General features: G+C 38.4%; 1 protein-coding gene across 1 annotated transcript in view; it reads right to left on the minus strand.

Moving 5' to 3' along the window:
• RIT2 (Ras like without CAAX 2) overlaps nucleotides 1-19,980 on the minus strand; it is a 197,813-nt gene that overhangs the window by 105,391 nt on the left and 72,442 nt on the right. The window contains exon 3 of the mRNA XM_063321072.1: nucleotides 7,000-7,073. Within this exon, the coding sequence (XP_063177142.1) occupies nucleotides 7,000-7,073 (74 nt within the window). The remainder of the gene's footprint in view (nucleotides 1-6,999; nucleotides 7,074-19,980) is intronic.

A 19,980-nucleotide genomic window follows, 5' to 3' on the forward strand; every position in this document is an offset into this window, starting at 1 on the left:
TCTTTTCCTACTGAAGCCAAAGAATATTTTTCCCCTAATTTGAAGAAAATTGGAGTCAAGTCTGCAATTTCATCTATGATTTACTGGAACTGTTTTTTCACTCCATATCTGTGCCAAATAAATATTTCTTCAAAATCTGTCCATTCCCAAACAAAATTAATTGGTCATAGGAAAGATTTCAGTTCTCCCTAGAAAGTACAGAACAGCTTGTCCTGAGAATTCACCAAATTTTCAGTGCTATGATTTGACTTTCATCAGCCTGTGAAACAACAGCACATAAAGAAAATAAAATTAATGTTCTTCACGTAATACACTGTGTTAATGGTTGCTACGTAGTGCAATACCACTATGCTTTAAAAATAAAATGTATTTCATTTACTCAGTACAGGTACCTAGCAGAAAGTGCACTAAAATTGTTTTCCCCTTAAAAAAGCGTGTTCTAAAGACCCATTAAAATATAATTACTGCCAAAAAGGCATTTTGCATTTCCTTGAGATAAGCTGCAGTAGTGTAGTTTAAAATTCGACTTCCATTGATTCAGGATTAGGGCAGCAGCGTGTTTAGATAATAAGCAGAAGGATCTCAGATAACAGCCTGAGTGAGTCATCGGACTATAGTGTTTAGTCTAAGAAAGTGTGTTTATCTGAAGGGCTCTTGGGACTAATATGGTTCCTCTTCAAAGCTTGAAGCAGGGGGCAAAAATCATAGTCCTGGAGGTTGGCAGGATAAACATGTCCTGTGATTTGCTAGCAATTTGAGAGACGGATTTCACTACAGAGCGTACTGTTGTTGTCAGCTTGAAAAGTGTCTGCCTGGAAATGAATTCATGTGCACACAGCTCCAGACAAAGGAAAATCTCCCTGAAATGGCATGCCATCACGTTTTAAGGGCAATTTTTCAAGTCTGTGACTCACACCTGGGAAATATACTGGTGCACTAAGTTTATCATAAAAAGCTCACGTTTTAACAAGCAAAAATTGGTGCAATAATCTTGCAATGTACTGTCTCACTGACAGGTAGAGAAATACATTTTTCTGCATATTTGCCTGCTTCGTCGCTGAAAACAAGTTTACCTTTTCTACATAGGGTCATCTCAGATTGTTTTTCCGTGATGGGTGTGCTATCTGATGCTCTGTTAACGTTCAGCGTGAGGTCGAGGTTGGGTTACGTGTCATCAGGGGGAGAGCTGTGGCAAGAATAAAAGCTCCTGTGTCAGTCAACAGTTTATAAATACAGCAGGAGAGATAACTGCTGTGTATGCTCCGCAAGGAGGAATTCAAACTGGGCTGCAGAAGTAGCAACATATTTTTTAAGTTAGAAGAGAGAGTGAGAAAGTATAAATAAGCGAACAGAAGGTTTCTATAACTCTGTGTGGAGGCTTTTTGTGCACGGCTGGAGCAGCTGGGGGTTGTCAGTCTCTGAGAATAATTGTGAAGGGAATTGAACACAGAATAAAGGACCTGAGGTCTGAATGTCCTTCCCCTTTTGCACCCACGAGTTTTCTGGAACTCAAAGAGTTTACACCAGTTTAAATCAAATATATGTACCATATGCACCAATGTAAAAGAAGATGAGGTTTGTGACACACTGGATAAGGAAAGGGAAACTCCAAAACTACCTCGTCCCAACACGTCTCCCATCCTCAAGGGACATAAAGAGGCACATTGGTGAGTTTCAAGGGAGAGTTACACAATAAATGTTCCATGAACATGGTTGAACAAGGAAGACCAAGCCATTTTTATGGAAAATAGTCTGCATTTGCAGATTTTCATTAAGTGTTTATTTATTATTTACTCCACATGTCAAACTGTAGCTAGCCTAGAGGGTTAAAATTTAACTAAATAAAAATCCTCCTGAAGCTCAATCTCACATTTACTCTCTGTTTTTCTTATCTTTTTAGTTTTGCTTTTATTAAAATATAGACACAAAAAGAAAACTTTTGGTTTAAGAGAACTTCTAGTTAAAAAGGAGCCAAAGGCATCATTGATAGCTTCTTCTGGCAGCAAATGTGAGGCTAAGGATATGAGTCTTCTAGATTCAGCCGTGCCATTGAAAAAGAAAATCAACATCAATATTTTGGTCCTTTCGTTCTCGGTGCATGCGGTGTTTTCAAGCCTTATGGTAGGAACTGCTCAAGGTAGTGTTGTTTATGACAATTCAGCTACGGGCAGCTACATCAGCGATACCTGCTCTTGAAACTCTCTGAGGTAAACGTAACCTTATTCTGTCTGAAGTTGATTGTGATGAGCAAAGACAGGCTATCCTGCTGGCCCGTGTAATGGGTGGTGAAAAGCAGGGGTAGTGAGTTCACTGAAGCGTAACTACTCATGCTAGCCCTACATACATTAAGAATGTGCCTCTTATTGTATCTTCAGTGGGAGAATTACATTGGAACAACATTACAGGACAATTCATGTTGTAGAAAATATGTATCCAGAGTTCTTGGAACATCAGTCTCCTTTCTGAGAGCAGCAATCTGTCGTATTTAATAGTGTCTATAATAATAGCATGGGAAGAGGAAGATCAATAACTATATGAGCAGCACTAAAAGTTTATTCATGTTCCTGGTTTTGACTTTGAATGTTTTTTAACTTCATAAAGTTGAGAACTAGAGATGTATTTCTGAAGCACTGTCTATGTTTTTGGTGCTCCAAACTGTATCAGTTAAAATATCATAGAATTATAGAATCTTCATGGTTGGAAAGGACCCTTGAGATCATCGAGTCCAACCGTACATACACACAAAAAACCCCTACAATCTCTGCCACTACAGCATGCTCTGAAGTGCCAAATCTAGACGTTTCTTAAATACCTCTAGGGATGGTGACTCAACCACCTCCCTGGGCACCCTGTTCCAGTGCCTGACCACTCTTTCAGTAAAGTAATTCTTCATAATATCTAATCTAAACCTCCCCTGCTGCAGCTTCAGACCATTTCCTCTGGTCCTGCCATTATTCACCTGGGAGAAGAGGCCAACACCCACTTCTCTACACCCTCCTTTCAGGTAGCTGTAGAGGGCAATGAGGTCTCCCCTCAGTCTCCTCTTCTCCAAGTTAAACATGCCCAGCTCCTTCAGCCTCTCCTCATATGCCCTGGTCTCCAGACCCCTCACCAGCCTGGTCGCTCTCCTCTGGACACGCTCCAGCACCTCAATGTCCCTCTTGTACAGAGGGGCCCAGAACTGAACACAGTACTCGAGGTGAGGTCTCACCAGTGCCGAGTACAGAGGCACCATTACTTCCCTGCTCCTGCTGGCCACGCTATTCCTGACACAAGCCAGAATGCTGTTGGCCTTCTTGGCCACCTGGGCACACTGCTGGCTCATGTTAAGCTGGCCGTCCACCAGCACCCCCAGGTCCTTTTCTGCTGGGCAGCTTTCCAGCCACTCTTCCCCAAGCCTGTAGCGTTGCTTGGGGTTGTGACCAAAATGTAGGATTCGGCACTTGGCCTTATTAAACCTCATTTTAATCCAGTTTCAGCTATGAAATCAGATGCGGATTTTTTACTCTGTGCTTGACAATAAAGAACTATATTAATTATTAGTAAATCACAATATTTGGTCAGTTTTGAAGTGTTCAATTAATGCATAGGTACGGCAGGGAAAGGAGAAGCATATTTGGTGAAATATATTCTCTAGAACAGCAAAATACATTAACTTCAGTTGGTTTCTCTATTGACTTCTTTTATTTCCCAAATAGGGACGAATTACAATTTTAGCTCCTTGATCTTCTGAAGTGATTAAAGTCATTATTCAAAGTTGATGATGAAGTATTTATGAGTGCGACGACACGCAGAGAGAAATGAGATTTCCACTACATAATTTGGCAGCTGTAACATATCTCTGCTTTACATGAAGCTCGGTGAGGTACCATCAGAGCACATCACCACTAGAGTAACTGGGCACTTTGGATTTTCACCCCGAGTCACCAAAGTCACAGCAGGATTTCATTTTGAACTTCAGTGAGAGTAACATTAAGCCCTCTGTGAGGAAGGAGGCTATTTTAGCTGTTGACTTCAATGGGAGTTGGATTAAGTCTTGATTTATTCTGGAGGTGCATAGTGCAGACAGAAAGGCAACAAATTCAGACACATCTGCAAAGACAAGCAGCTGAATCTAGGATACTTAGAACAGACAGTTTCTGAAAAATAGGTGTGTAGGAAAGTGGGAAGAGCTTCCTAGCAGAGAAACACTGAGACACATTTTGGTGATGACAATCTGCACTGGAAGACCAGGGAAATTTAAAACAGAGATTTTCTCATATCAATTCTACTTGGATCTTGGGTAGAATAGCTGTCTCCAGGCTGTACAACGCGTGGGGCTGATGTATTGGCAGAGTGCAGTGCTACAGCCACAGGTCTCTGCTTGCTCCCAAATCTATGCAGGGAATTTCATTACACGGTCATTACATGCCATAGGCCTCTAATATTATGGGTATTTTTGTCACTTCTTGAAACAATACTGGAAACTTTTCAGGCTTCCTTTGCTATCATTCTCACCAGCTTTCACAGTTTGCATTATTCTGATTTCTTTTCTTACCTTACAACAATCACCCTCTTCCCTTAAAAGTGATGTTTTGTTCTAGCTTTTTTACATTATTAAAAATCAAAAATCCTTTAAAAGTCATACAGTTTCGTATGGAATTTTTCCTAAGAACTGAACATGACTGGCAAAAGATGAGCTTTGCTTAAATTGGAAGACATCATATTTTCAGCTACTTAAAACGCCAGTGCGTGGGGATACTTTTTCCTTTTTTCTGAATCTAAAATAATTTCAAAGGGATTGAAGATTGTGCTCCAGTTTTGGTTTTTTTCTTCAATTTAAAAGAAGCAGACAGAAAATGAAATACCATTTAAAAATACTTGTCTTAATTAAAAAAAATAAAAGAAAAAAAGGAAAAACAGAGGCTTCAAATTTCGTGGGGTTTAGGAAGACAAGGAAACAATATCTGATTCTATTTTTTTTGTTATTAACAACACAAACTTTTATGTTTGTAGTAGCAAAACAAATGGAAAGAAATCGAAGTAGAAGAAATTATTCCTCTTGGTTTTTCCAATGTATTAGTCCCTGACTCAAAATAAAAGCACACTATCCATTTTTGGTTCATTCATCATCCATTCTTTGCTTTGATTTTAAGCTGCTTTATTTTCTTTGTACAAATAATATTTTTATTATATGCAATACTGATGCGTATTTAGGATCAGTTAGCTCATCTGTGCAAAGATTTGTAAGTGGAAGCACAACACAAAGAGCTCTACACCTACTGTACCCTCTTCTATGGTTTGCAAAGTTTAACTCAACTCCTGTACTCTCTCAGAGTCTTCACAGAAAATTAAGAACACACCTATGAAGATGAAGAAATCCTGTATAATATTTTGCTCCTCTTTCCATTAGCCAAAAGCTGTACACATAAACTGTGATTTATCATATCTCTTCATGTCTGGGTAAGAAATTATTTCACTTTTTAGCATTTTAACTCTACAAAATAAGACTAAAGTGAATTTAGGAGTAGAATGAAGGAGATGTAAACAGTGAAAAATATTATGGAATAAGACAGGTGGTCCCTAACACTAAAGCCTTATGAGACTAGACAGCTGGAGATATAATTCCTCTAGTGATTGATTGTGTACTAATGACAGCATAGGGCTGAATTACTAGGATCAGACTTCCTGAGTGAACAAAGATGTTGCTGCCTCCAACAGAAGTACAGGCATTTTCAGATATATTGAGTGGCAACTATGATGTCCTTTCTTTCCCCTGGCCAAATCATTGCTGAAGTTATGCTAGGACTATTATGCATAAGGAAATTCTTGGGCCTATTATAATAATAAATTCTAGGTCAATTGAATTCATGGCTTTGGAAACATGCCTTGAAATTTAGCTTAAATTTTCTGGAGAATCAAACACTTTCACAGGAGACTCAGCAGCAAGTCACTGGTTAACTACTGAGACTGTATAATTTTGGGTCAAGGAAGAATAATTCAGGGCATCTTTTGATTCCCTGAAACTGGTTGAGTTCACTTTGAAATTGGCCTAGATTTCATTCACATGCAAAACTCATGCCACAATCCCCCTGAACTACATTCAAATTGTATAACTTGATGCCATTCTAATTCCTGGCAGCAGACTGCTTTTTCCACCATTTGCAGTGCCTAGCTTAGGTGCATTTAGTTGTTTGAGATGCTGAGATCAAGGTTTCCAGGCTTATACTATCTAAATCTTTTTTAGCTTGTTTGTTTTAAGGATCTGTCATCCTTGTTGACTGATTCATTCCTGTACAAGGAGCACACACACTATGGAAACTCATGAAACTATCAAAGCCTTCAAACAGAACCTGACACCATACCTCAGGAAAAGATCAACCAACTGCAACATTTTGATTAAACAATAAAAATGTTTTGAGATTGAAAGGAGGTTAACTGAGTCAGGTAGAAGAAATTCTTGCATTTAACTCCTTCTTTTGGCTTATTTTATGTGAAACAATTGCCTGACTGAAGCTCACACATGCATATACACGTTTATGTACACAGTGTGTTACTTTTGGCATTAAGATCTTTTCCTTATAGGTGAGTATTTGTTGTTTAAATATAATGTGGGAAGGAGAAGAATGGTAACAAAACACTTGATCTACAAATACATCAGAAGATTCCTGTAATATAAAGAAAAGCAGGAATGATAAGCACATAAGAAAAACCAACATCATTTATTCATTCCATGATTGTGATAGATGTTTCTGCACACAAGAGAAAAAGAAGCAAACAGCTTTTTATCTTCTACGCAATTAAATTTGTCTGTCTCTTCTGGTCAGATTTTGAAGTTATACTATTCCACTGAAGCATTCCTTTAATCTTCTCCTTTGTTAATTCCTTCATGCTATTCTGCCACTGCTGCCTTTATGTTTGAATAGGGAAGCTTGCTCCTAGCTCTGTGACCCACATATCTGAGGTTAAAACATTTGGTTTTATCTCTGATTGAATAGTTCACATTGGGAAACTACTCACCTGTCCAGCAGTGTCTAGAATGTCCAAATAGGCTGGTTCGTCATCAATTCGGACTTGAGTTTTATAAGCATCCTCTGAAAAACACAGTGCAGTACAGCTAAGCATAGGAGCAGCTCAGAGAATGGAAAACAAAATAACTTTACTAGTTTGAACCAGGCTTTTCAAAAGCTGTCCAGTCTGACCTAACTTTGCTTTATTTTGAGTCAAAAAGGCACTTTCTGAAAACCTATCGTCACTGCACAGTATTAGCAAAAGGAAGCTATCTAGTCTTTTTCTATTACATTACCTCAAAATATTAAAAAAGTGAAATCTCTTTAAGAGGATGGCACAGACCACAGGTGGTGTTTAAGTCACAAATCTTCAGAGGCGTTGTGCTGGTACTGTGCAGCAGAGTGGTTTTTACTTACCGCGATCACACTTCCACAGAGCTTTTCCAGCAAATAGTTTCAAGCTAAAGATTGTCTAAATTACTGGGCAAGTCTCCCTGTGGCTGAAGAGGGCTTCTGGCTCAGATATGTCAGAGCAATTAATTAGGCCTCTGTATATCTCTGGAGAGAATGCAAATGGATTTTTTAAAATAAATTCTGTAATCAGTGTCCTCACTCTCATCATGGCTGGGGGTTGAGAAGGAAAAAACTGTGCTTGGTGGACCGTTCCCTTAGCTTATGATTTTGTCAACCTAAATTTGGAAGGAGAAAAATAAAAATTATGAACTACTATTTGCATAAATTGTTTTCCTCATGTTTTGATTTAATTCTCCTCTCAAAATTCATACCTTCTTCCTAAAGTTAAACAGAGCTTAGATACAACGCCATGTTTATATTTGAAAAGGTCTTGAAAAATTATCTGTGTTGTTTAATTAAACAATAATGCATTGCAGCCTGAGTGGTTTTGGTGACTGTTGTTATGCTTCAGCTGTGCATTGAGGCGTGAAGACAAGACAAGTGCATTTAATGCATTTGAGAAGTGTCATTAATCATAATGAGCACATGGCTGGCCCCGTACAAAGACTCAGTCCTGCAAACCCTGGCTGCCAGAGGCCCTCTGTACTAGGCTTTCGATGATTATTGAGATAATATTGGGATTATAATATGGGATTGTATTGCAGGTAGCTGGAATTCTCAGGACAGTCCAATTTGTACCCTTTATAACTTGCACCATGTGACCCTTTATAAAAGCATGTGAAAATCTGGTTTTCACCTACACAAAGGAAAAACTAAAGCATTCAGATCTGAAGGATCCTGGATGGACTTAACTCAGCCACTCTTGAGCAGTCAGTGGCAGGTTATCTTTAATGACATCATCACATACAGTTATTTCCATGACTCTCCTGCTTCATTTAGGCCTTAGTTCAGCAAATTGCATGCCTTGCTTTAAACAAATGCCTAAACCCATTGACATTAGCATGACTCAGAGGCTTAATTAACTGTATGATACATTGCCTTGCTGAGAAAGCCAGAGTACTCCAACCAGCATATGTTTGAGTCAACAGATCTCTTCTTAGGGATTGTTGACCAAGAAACTCCATGCCAAAAAAGGACCATATAGAGTGAATTAGGCTACTTACACTTTCAATAATCTATTATGACATGAAAATTGTGTGCGCAGCAGATTTTTTTTTCTTTTTATTTTAACAAAAATATTAAAAACAAAACACGAAAATACATAAAATTAAATATGGTATTCCCTTCATATGAATTCATATACTATAAATTATTATTAATATATTTCCATGCAGGTGAGTGCCCATTTGCATTACATTCATGCATGCAGAAATAACATATGACTTGCATAAATTTAGCTTGCACTCTTGGCTCCACAGCTGGATAGTCTAAACCCAATATGCCACAGTCCTATTTCTCTCTTCACTTTAATGCAGGAGCTTTAAAATAGATCTTTGTATACTTAAATTCAGCTTGGATAAAAATGAAGTTGGAACCTAGACAAATGCTGTCTTATTTGCTAAGGAAATTAATTACGAGTTCAGAGTTAGTTGTAAGTAAAACACCCACTGGCCTCTGAATAAGTCATAACTTTCAGTAAGTATGTAAGATATCTAGGTCTAATACCCTGTCGAGTTATGCCAAGCGGACCCCAGTATCATGCCACTGTAATAAGTAAAGTTTCAACTGTTAAAAGCTGGAGCAAGGCTACGTTTATAACCCTTTTATTTTTCAAAGACAACACTGAATGTACAAACCTATTTTCATTTATTTTGTTTTCCCAAACCAGTGACCATAAAATACTTCACAAAGATGTACCAGAGTCACTGTGCTGTTTTCATTCTCAGTATACGCTAGCTTCTTTTGTTGGTGTTAGTACAGCATATTAAACATTGACCAAACACATGAATCTAGATGTTTTTCTAGGCAAAGCATGTATATGGAACACGCTCTTTACTTGTAGGATTTGCCTTTGCCCCAAGAAATGTAGACATGAAACAGGAAGGAGATAGGACTTTCATTTGTAACACTCTCTGTCTGCATACAGTATTCTCTGTCTGCAGAGGTACTTTCAACATGTATTTGAATGGAAAATAGATGGGAGATTTAACGCCTATTTTTCTTAAGGCACTCGGAATCACGGAATCACAGAATCTTCAGAGTTGGAAGGGACCTCTAGAGATCATCTAGTCCAACTCCCCTGCTAAAGCAGGATTGCCTAAAGCACATCCCTCAGGACTGCATCCAGGCGGGTCTTGAAAATCTCCAGAGAAGGGGACTCCACAACCTCCCTGGGCAGCCTGTTCCAGTGCTCTGTCACCCTCACCGTAAAGAAGTTTTTCCGTGTATTTGAACGGAACTTCCTATGTTCTAGCTTGTGCCCATTGCCCCTTGTCCTGTCGCTGGGAACCATTGAAAAGAGCCTGGCTCCGTCCTCCTTAAACCCACCCTTTAGATGCTTGTAAACATTAATCAGGTCCCCCCTCAGCCTTCTCTTCTGCAGGTTAAAGAGTCCCAGCTCTTTCAGCCTTTCCTCATAAGGGAGGTGCTCCAGTCCCATAATCATCTTGGTTGCCCTACGCTGGACTCGCTCCAGTAGTTCCCTGTCCCTCTTGAACTGGGGAGCCCAAAACTGGACACAGTACTCCAGTTGTGGCCTCACCAGTGCAGAGTAGAGGGGGAGAATGACCTCCCTCGACCTACTGGCCACAGTCTTCCCTATGCAGCCCAGGATGCCATTGGCCTTCTTGGCGACAAGGGCACACTGCTGGCTCATGGATAATGTGCTGTCTACCAGGACCCCCAGGTCCTTCTCCTCAGAGCTGCTTCCCAGCATGTCCACCCCTAACATATACTGGTGTTTGGCATTCTTCCTTCCCAGGTGCAGGACCCTACACTTGCTTTTGTTGAACCTCATTTAAAAGGAAGTCCTAAAGCCCACACATATCAAGGGAATTGCTATCTTGAGCCAAGACCCTCATAACGGAGACCAGATCATAGCACCCACTTATGACTTACCAGCTTCTTAATGCTCAAACACAACCAGCCTGTTGAGAGACCCTATCTTTACATTTACCCTACTTATTCACTAGTCTTCTGGGCTACCAGGCCATGAATTTTTCCAGTTAAGGAGGCAGAAGAAAGTTGCATAAACTGAAAAACATGTTTCTCCATGTTGTGTGGACTAGGAAGACAAGCTAAGAGTGAAAGTGCTGTACCATTTAGTTCGGGTCTATAATTAATGCTTTTAAACTGGGATTTCATCTCAGGAAGTAATGGAAATAGAGCAGAGTGAGGGGTTACACAGAGAAACATCTTTGTTTTACTCAGTTGGACTGACTCCCACTCAGTCACACTCAGTGGGGCAAGGGCATTAACCTGGAAAGAAACATCCTCCTGGAGATCAAGAGCTGGATATGTCTGTATGTTTGACCCAGGTAAGATATTTTTGCTTTATTAGTAGCTATAATGTTAAGCAGAAACTCCGGAGTCTTCAAATGTTTCCTAAAGGATTTCAAAAGGGACTACTATGTGGCTAGCCTTTTTTAGTCCAGGCAACATAATATACATTGTGGTCACATTAAGGAAACAGAAACCCTGAGATCTGAGAGGAACGTGCTGTTTACATATGGACAGAGAAGAACAGAAGTTAAGATGTCCCACTGAAATGGCATCTGAGTGTATATAAAACTAAGCCTTCATTAGGAGCACTAGCAGACTCACTGTCTAATCTCTTCTCTTTAAAAATTATTCACATTATTACAAATGTTGTCTTGTATATTTACACTATTTACAATGTTTGAGCACATTAAATTGTCTTTCACCTAATTAATTTATAATACTAATATAATGCTCCCTTGAAAGTTAATTGGGAGCTGCTAAGCCACGTGTATCTGGATTTTACATCCTGCAGCTCTAAAGACTGATATTTATTAAAAGGCCAAACTCTGGCTGCTATTTCAGTAAAGCATTAAGATAAGGTACAAAAAAGAGATGAGAATAATAATCAGACATCAGGCAATAAATCAGACAATAAATATAGATCATATATTAAGTTCAGTATTAATCTTTTTCTGTGAGTCTAACTGTAAGGTCCTAGATTTTTCTTTTGGTAAAATGCAGCATAAAGATAGGGCATCTTAAGAAAAAATTGTGCATGGAGTTTATTGATATTGCTGTAAGATATAGTCATGATGCCAACACAGTATGCAAGAATGAACATTTTGTAGATATGAAAGAGAAAAATTAAATAAAAACTCCTGCATTCTTACAATCCGTAAAATACATGAATATATGAACTGAATAGTTAAAATGTTTTAAAAACTTTTAAAGAGAATTATTCTCTCTTTTTTTTTCCTGTTTTTCTCCTTTAACAATGTTATTTCCTACAAAAATTAAAAATAAATATGAAAATAGATAAAAATCTCAGCTTAGAAAATTATACTTCTTGGCTTGAGTTATTACTGACTGTTTATTGTTTTCCAGGGTGGGGAAAAAAAAAACCAAACAAAAAAACCCAAACAAATAGAGCCCCAACTGTTTTCTGAACGGCATCTATTCTTTTTTGGTATTAATTCTTTCCACCTTTACTGAATATCTCATTTAAAACAACAAGAACAAAAAAAAATATCAAAAGGCACTTTTTAACCTTTTTTTCCTAAATTGTTTGGTTGTCCCTTGAAGTATTATGAAAGAAAAAAAAAAAAGTTCTTCCTTAGGCCTTTTGTTACCTTGCTTTTTTTTTTATAAAATAAATACATCCTCTTTTTTCAGCTTTCCTTTTTTCTAGGACATCATTCTGCATACAGAAGCACAATAATTAATGCAAGGTTGCATTGCAATCAGTTATCTTAGCAGTGGAGAAGCTAGATTCATAAAAAATATATCAAAGCTCTTTTTTCAACTATGAGCAGGTAACTGCTTCATGACAAGTAGATTTGGATGGTGTACAATTTAAAGGGGAATTGGAATGGACTTTTCATCTGCATTACAGACATGTTCCAGTCCCTGAAATATAGGTCAGCTGCTTCTTTCTTCCATTCATTAATTCTGCTTATATTCCTTCTAAATAAATAGTCTCTCTTCTTCTCTGTCTTATACATTATCAATTACAGTTAAAGCCGATCAGATTCTCACATATACAGATGAGCCAAAATATATTTTATTTGGCTAAGGAAGTGTCAAACCAGCAGAAGGAAGTCCAAGCTCAGTCATCCACACCTGGAATTCTGCCTCTTGTCATTCTCCCTGTGTGCCAAAGAGACAGCAGGATACCCAGCTTTTGGTGTGCTTAGATTATCTGCTACATACGCATTTTAATCGAGAGATGCTCCTGAAGTTAGGATAATCATGAGTCCTTGGCTGGATGGATTTTATTTACAATAAAGAATTTTTAAGTAAAAAGACAGTGGATGAACGGGGACTTAAATCACTGCACTAACTGCTACATGTAAATTTCTATCATCTGAGATAAAATACGCATGTCATCGGAATTGCCCATTAAAATACATTGGTTTTACATTTTGCCTTAGCATTTAATTATTTTCCTGAAGTACGAGTGTTTTATAATTTGGGTGAGCATTGCTATCAGCATTTTGCAGACAAGGACACCAAGTCACAGAGGCTGCCTTCCTACGAGCTATGCACACATGATAAGCAATGAATGGCTTAGAATAGTAGAGCTGACAGATTTGTTTACCTTGTATTCTATGAATACTCACGTAGATAGAAATATCCTTGAAAATAAGGCAAGTAGGAAAATTAGTACTCGACTAGTAGCTAGGAAACTTAAATATCCAGTTCTGCCTATTGTTACATAATTCTACATTATACTAGCAATTAACGATAGTTCAGATTATTCTTTCCAGTACTGCTGCTTTTTCTTTCTCAGCATAGAACTCCATCTGCCATTATACTGTAATTTGTTTAGCTTCTTCATGTCTTTGTCAGATCTTCCAGGTTTTTCTCAGTTCTGTGTTAATAGCACAAGTTACCTGCACAAGTGATGGTAACAGGCAACATCATTCCAGGAAGAAGAATCTTGATGGTGGTTTGCAGAACAGAGACAAAATGACTGCCTTTCCAAACCCACAGATAGACAGTCTTTCTTCAGTAACCACACACTTAGAACCTCTCTACTGTTTCTATGAAAGAGAAGCAGGTAAGTAATGCAGCATTTAATGCAGATGATAGTACTTCTCTTGCTAGCCTTATTCTTATAAAAAGACTATAGTGTAGGCCTTGAGAAAATTAAAATAATCTGAGAAAAAACAAAGCATTAGTCATGTTAAGTGCTTATTGTAAAAGGAATTCATACATTTATTCATTATACATTCAGTTGCATGATGAGAAACACAGCACTTTCTATCTTTCAGTTTTCATTTTAGCATTCAAATTACCATAAACATATTTTCAGATAAGATATTAAAGCAAGGTCTTGCCCACATATGTCTTCAGAAAAGATTCTGTAATGTTGTTTTCAAATGGCCTTGCTAAATTCAAATGCATATTACTGTTGTACATTCCAAGTTTCCTTATTAATTTCAATTGAAGATGCAATTCTTTTAGTTTCCTTTACGTAGTCTTTGTTCAGCATTATGACATATTCTTAACTAACTGCCATGTTCAGTTTTAGAGGTTCCTGCATTTCCAGTGGAACATAAAAAGAAATCTTGAGTGTTTAGAAGATAATTCATGATTTCAAGGAGTAAAGATGCAAATAATAATACAAGGAACTTCTATTCTGCAAGCCTGAAAACAAAAGAGCAGAACACCTCACAACTTTTAGTTGATTTTGTCGTCCTGAAATAAGCAGCACTAATATCTTCAGTGGAAGGCAGAAGCATAACTAGACTGTGCACGGATCTTCAGATAAACCTGCACTTAATCCTGCAACCGTCAATGAAAAGTGGTGCCCAAATACCTGGAGGAAGGACAGGGCTTAAATTACCCGTTGAATGTCCAGAATTGTTGCAGTGTAACAAAGACAGGAGTGTAGAACCAGTAAATCCCATGCAGTCTGACTATTTCTTATTAGTAGTTTTTAACTGAGCCACCTTTATTTAACTGAGCCAGCTTCATTTTTACCTCATCTCACTCCTTTAACTTAGGCTCTGGCTGCCATTGACCATACTCTGTCTGTGTCTGGTTACAATAACAAAACTAAAAGCATCCTCAGCCTAATGAGTATTCTGCTTGGTTCTCACCTCACCATAGTGCTCCTCTTTCGATGCCATTATGTATCTGTCTTAAAACAGCTGCTCTCAAATTAAGTTTCTCCCTCTTGTTGGGCTGCCTAATGTTTCAGATCTGTGCTCTGCAGGGCAAGACTGATAACACACAGCTGCTGAAGGAGCCTGATTGATTTTCAGCATTGTGTACTTACACGGCAGCTTTCTCAGTGACCTGAAATGCACTCAGTGCCTTCCAAATTCGAAAGTGGGTTATCCATTGCACTTTCTGTCTTCTTTTCTGTCGTCCCTGCGCCCCCGGCCCCGGCCCCAAGTTGTACCTATAGATATGTCAGTTAAATCTGTTTTGTCTCTTTGCATTGGGTCCTCATTATCTTGATGTTTACTAAAACAACAGTTGGAAAAGGAGACAGCTGCCTGGGTGGCTTCCAAGAAGGACCAAAATGAAGAGTGATTTTTTTGCACAAAGATTTGCATGGGAGAGGTTTTCATCTACATGTATTCATCAAGTGCTGGAAAGGCTGTTGGTAATAAAGGGATGTTTTAGCTGTTGCTGAGCAGTACTTACGCAGCGTTAAAGGTTTTTTCTGCTCCTCACACCACCTCACCAGCAAGTAGGCTGGGGTGCTCAAGAAGTTGGGAGGGGACACAGCCGGGACAGCGAATCCCAACTGACCAAAGGGATATTCCATACCATATGATGTCATGATCAGGAACAAAACTAGGGGGTAGGTTGGCGGGAGGCTGCTGCTTAGGGACTGGCTGGGCATCAGTCGGTGGTGAGTAACAGTTTTCATTTGCATCACTTGTCTTTCTTGTTTTTTATTTTTCTCTCTCTTTTTTATTTTTTCTTTCCCTTACTAGTACTACTACTACTACTACTACTACTACTACTACTACTGTTGTTGTTGTTGTTATTATTATTTTTATTATTATTATGTATTAAACTTTTTTTATGTCAACCCAACAGTTTTCTCACTTTTACCTTTCCAATTCTCTCCCCCATCCCACTGGGGTGGGGAGTGCGTGAGCAGCTGTGTGGTGCTTAGTTGCCGGCTGGGGTTAAACCATGGCAACACTGTTGGCTTGGATGAATCACAGTGCTTTTACTTTAGTTCCCACTCAATATTGACAAATTAACAAATCCTTCTACACTGAGCACTGATACTTATTCATTCCCATGATGTGCTTCATCATAGGGAGATCAGACATATACATATATATATGTTAACCTGTCTGTGGATTTACATGTTTGTGCATTGGTATGTATGTACCTACATATACAAACACAGAGAGACACATAAGACTGAGAGTATCTGAATGTGCAAGAAGAGACTATCATAAATGAATCCCTATGTGGAGTGCCTGCAATGTGTAAAACTATTTACCTAGTCCTGAAAAAATTCAGGACCAGGAGCCAAGTGAAAATTAAATACAAAAAAATCCCATACAAAAAGTCTTTTGCTATGAAAAAGCATTTTTAAGGCTTTTTTTTTTTATATGAAGGCTATTTTTATATGAATACTATATTAACTTTTTAATACCATACTATGTTAACTTTTTAATATTTGCAACATTATATTTTCTAGTTGAACATATGTATTTTCCCTCTTAAAAATCAATTATTAATAAAAGCAAAATGCATGTTCACAAAAGCCCTTGAAAAACAGAATTCTTAAGAGTTCTGATCAAGTTCTGACTACAGTTGATATAAACAAAAAGAAATCTAGAAACTGATGTGCCCTTTTCCTTCTGTCCCAAAGACATATGGATGGAGAAGCTGATTGCATTCTTATGTAACAACATATTGTGAAATGTAGGATTCCCCTGGATGTAGAATAGTCACCCCCTATAAAAGATGGGCTTCTGCAGAGAGGCTGGGATGAAGCAGAGATTTGGATAAAAGTCTGACAAAGTCTATGTGAATAATTTGGCCCAGTGCAGTAACTGTCAGTCATGACAAAAACAAAACACTGTTATCAACAAAGCCACTATTTATGCTTTTAATCTGCAGGCATGTACAGATGTGACTAAATTTATACATACAGTTATAAAGGATATGACTTGCTGCCCAGCTCTTCTTTGGACATTGTGCTACAGTCCTTCAAACAAGCTAAATTTTGCTGGTAAAGTGTCCCACCCATGTGACTAAGACTATTTGAGTGACATATATTTTTCTCAGAAGCAGCTCCTGAAGAGAAAATTCAATTTCTTACAAATGTTAGCATTTTTGCAAATCAGGGCTAAAGATAACCAGGCAAAACTTTGCTATAGCACTTGCTTTTCTGCTAGAAACCACTTGCAATATAGATAATGCTACTAATATTTAATAAAGGCATATCATTACTTTCTCTGCTTCCAGAGAAATGTCGTTTACTTCAAAGATGTACATGAACAAAGTGAACAAAGTACTCCTGTTTAATCAAAACATGATAATTAACAGGAGTCCAACTACCCTTATCTTGTGGAACAAGAATAGCAGGTAGCAATTTCACTAGTCTTTAAAGTCTATGATTGTGTTACTGAGTGGGAGGATCTGACAGCTACGAATTCACTACTTGTCATTTCAGGGGGAGTAATTAACAAGTTGACTACATCTGCGTGGCTATTAGCCTGGACAGTGCCTTGGATTTAGTAAGGTGTAGATGGCTGACGGCTTCCGTGAAAGAAAGGTTAATGGAGACATTTGTCCTATGATGAAGAATTTTGAATGTAGAGTGATAAATCATCCACCTCTAGGAAACCATAGCATGAATGCCGCTTCCAATTTCAAAAATCATTTAAGGGATATTTTCTTAAAAGTCATGATATACAGGGAATAGGTAAGTAAATTTTCCACTGGTGGCTATTCACAGGGTTGCAAGTCTTACTTCAGTTCCTTCTATGTTCATGATCCTGATCATAATCACCCTCACTGTATGTGGGTTGCGATACCTATTACAGTAGATGTTAGCATGAGATGAATCATGCCTTACAACTTCAGTATATTTATGTTATGAATTAGAGACCAGAACCTGCATGTGACAGCATTGTGGTTTATAGTTCTGCATAAACATATAAACTCTCCTGCCTTAATGTCATCAGCCAGATGGACACTTTGCTCACGCTTTACCCAGTCAGGATCTACAGACTAGGAGCTGAATTCCCCAGGTTGTATCAGTGGCTCAATCCAATGAAAGAGTGTATACGAAACTCTACTAAAAGCCCTACGGTAGCTAGGAACCTAAGACAGAAATGTCTCAATTTTCTGTGATAGGTCAATGTTTGGAGTATCACTGTAGGCCTCCACATGAAGAGCTCAGCTCTGAGAATAAGTTCTTCTGTAATAAGAAGAAACGCTCTTCAACACTTTGCTACTTCAGATTATTAGGTGGTTCAATTAAAGACTTACTGACTCTAAGCAGGGGAAGGTAAGGATTGTTGGATTGAGTCAAATCAAAACCACAGTTCCTGGGACAGAGGTCTTCTACCTGTATGAAGGTGCTAAGAAAATAAATAAATAGCCTATTTTGTGTAGAACAGACAAAAATATTTTAATAATATTTTCTATTCTTGACTGATTCTTTCTAGATTATTAATATGTTAGATATCATTATGAAATAATTATAATGAATTTGTTTCATTATTATCATTATTAGTAATACCACTATTATTTTAAAATATACCACAGAAATGTTTTGAGATTGTTACAGTTATGAGAAAAGGTACTTTTTTCCTTTCCTAATGTTAATCTGGCTAATCACTGCGTCAGAATAGCAACCGCAATGTCACAATTTTTCGTTATGTTTCTTGTCTCTCTGTTTAGCAGATATACAATTAAACTCAGGTGTTTCTGGGAGGAATAGAAGGGTTATATAGCGTGCTTTGGTCCTCCATTAACACTGTATTCAATGGAGAAGAGAAGATAGCCAAGGCAGGAACGTGCCTTAGTTCTAACACAAAAAGTTAATGGAGGATAGAAAATAATAAGTATGAACCATTCACAGTTAAGGGACATTGGTGCCTTTTTGCATGTGAACATGCAGCATAGGTCTTTCATGGCAACATGCAAGAGACTTTTGTTTCCTGTTCCAGCCATGGTAGGCAGACGTTGGGCAGAGATCCTTGAGAAATAGCGTTCATCTGTTTGTCTGCTTTCTGAAACAGGGGAGAAAGGGAAGTCAGATCACTGGCCAGACTGTCAGTTAAGTTCATTCAGATTAGGTAAATGTTCCAAATGAGAACATAAGAAATAGAGCTATAGAAGGTCAACAATCCATCTCATCCATTTTGGAGAGTGACCGATAGCCCAGGGAATTCCACACAATGATTTCTGCTTGGAATATTTTCTCAATTTCCAGTTATTTGCACCTCAAGGGACCTTCTGAACTGGGAGTAGAATCTCTGTCTTTAACAGACCTTGATGGATTTTTTTCTCTCCAAGTTTACCACAATGGTTTTTGAACCCATCTACATTTTTGGCTTGGTAATTGTCCCTATTGTCTTTAAGAACAGAGATCAATTTAGGAAGGAATTTTAGCTCACACGTTGGTGTCTGAGAGTGACTCTCCATGAGATGGTTAACTCAGATGGTTTTCACATCTTGCCTGTCCCAGAAATAAAAGAATCTCTCTTCTTCTCCTTCATCCCCACTTGTACTCTCATTTCCCCATATGTGCTTCTACACTACCCCTTTTGCCAATTTTTGAGCCTGCTGAATTGTTTTTACTAACGTGATTAAACTCATTAACATGGTAGACAACTCTTCTGTGTTGGAGTGGCTTAGTTTTCTTCTGGACTGCTGTTGAATCAGCTTCAAAAATTGTCCAGTGGGTGCCAGGGAGCCAATAAGGCTGGGAGAAGGGCAGAGATGAAAAGCGGAGCTTCCTACTTTTCCACACAAATGCATTGTTAGATTTGGCTGATCTCACAAAACTACAGTCTGTTGCAGAGCTTCCAAAGTCTGTTCCTAGCAGGTGATAGTTCATGCATCATTCCTTGTTCGTGATTTAGGGTAAAGAAGTTAGATATCTCTACATCAGGTCTCCTCTATACACTGTTTCCTTCCCTGAGACCTCTCAGTGTGCTGCAGAGGCTCAGAGCTGGAGCTACTGTCTGGAACCACTGTGGCTGAAGTGAATCTGCTAACACAGCAGATTCTGTTACATTTTCTAAGGCCATGAGCAAGAGACACAGACAGACAAGTGCATTTCCAAGACTAAACTGCAGGCCTAAATGATCATCAGGGTGTTCTGATTAACCTCCAACCTTTGAGCAGGTGTTCGGTGAAATGATAGGGAGAAAATGAAAACTGTAGGAACAGCTGTCTGGGCCGTCTACTCCCTAGAAAAGCATAGACTGCTTTTGCT

The sequence above is a fragment of the Chroicocephalus ridibundus genome, chromosome Z (genome assembly GCF_963924245.1).
Source record: "Chroicocephalus ridibundus chromosome Z, bChrRid1.1, whole genome shotgun sequence".
Classification (NCBI taxonomy): Eukaryota; Metazoa; Chordata; class Aves; order Charadriiformes; family Laridae; genus Chroicocephalus; species Chroicocephalus ridibundus.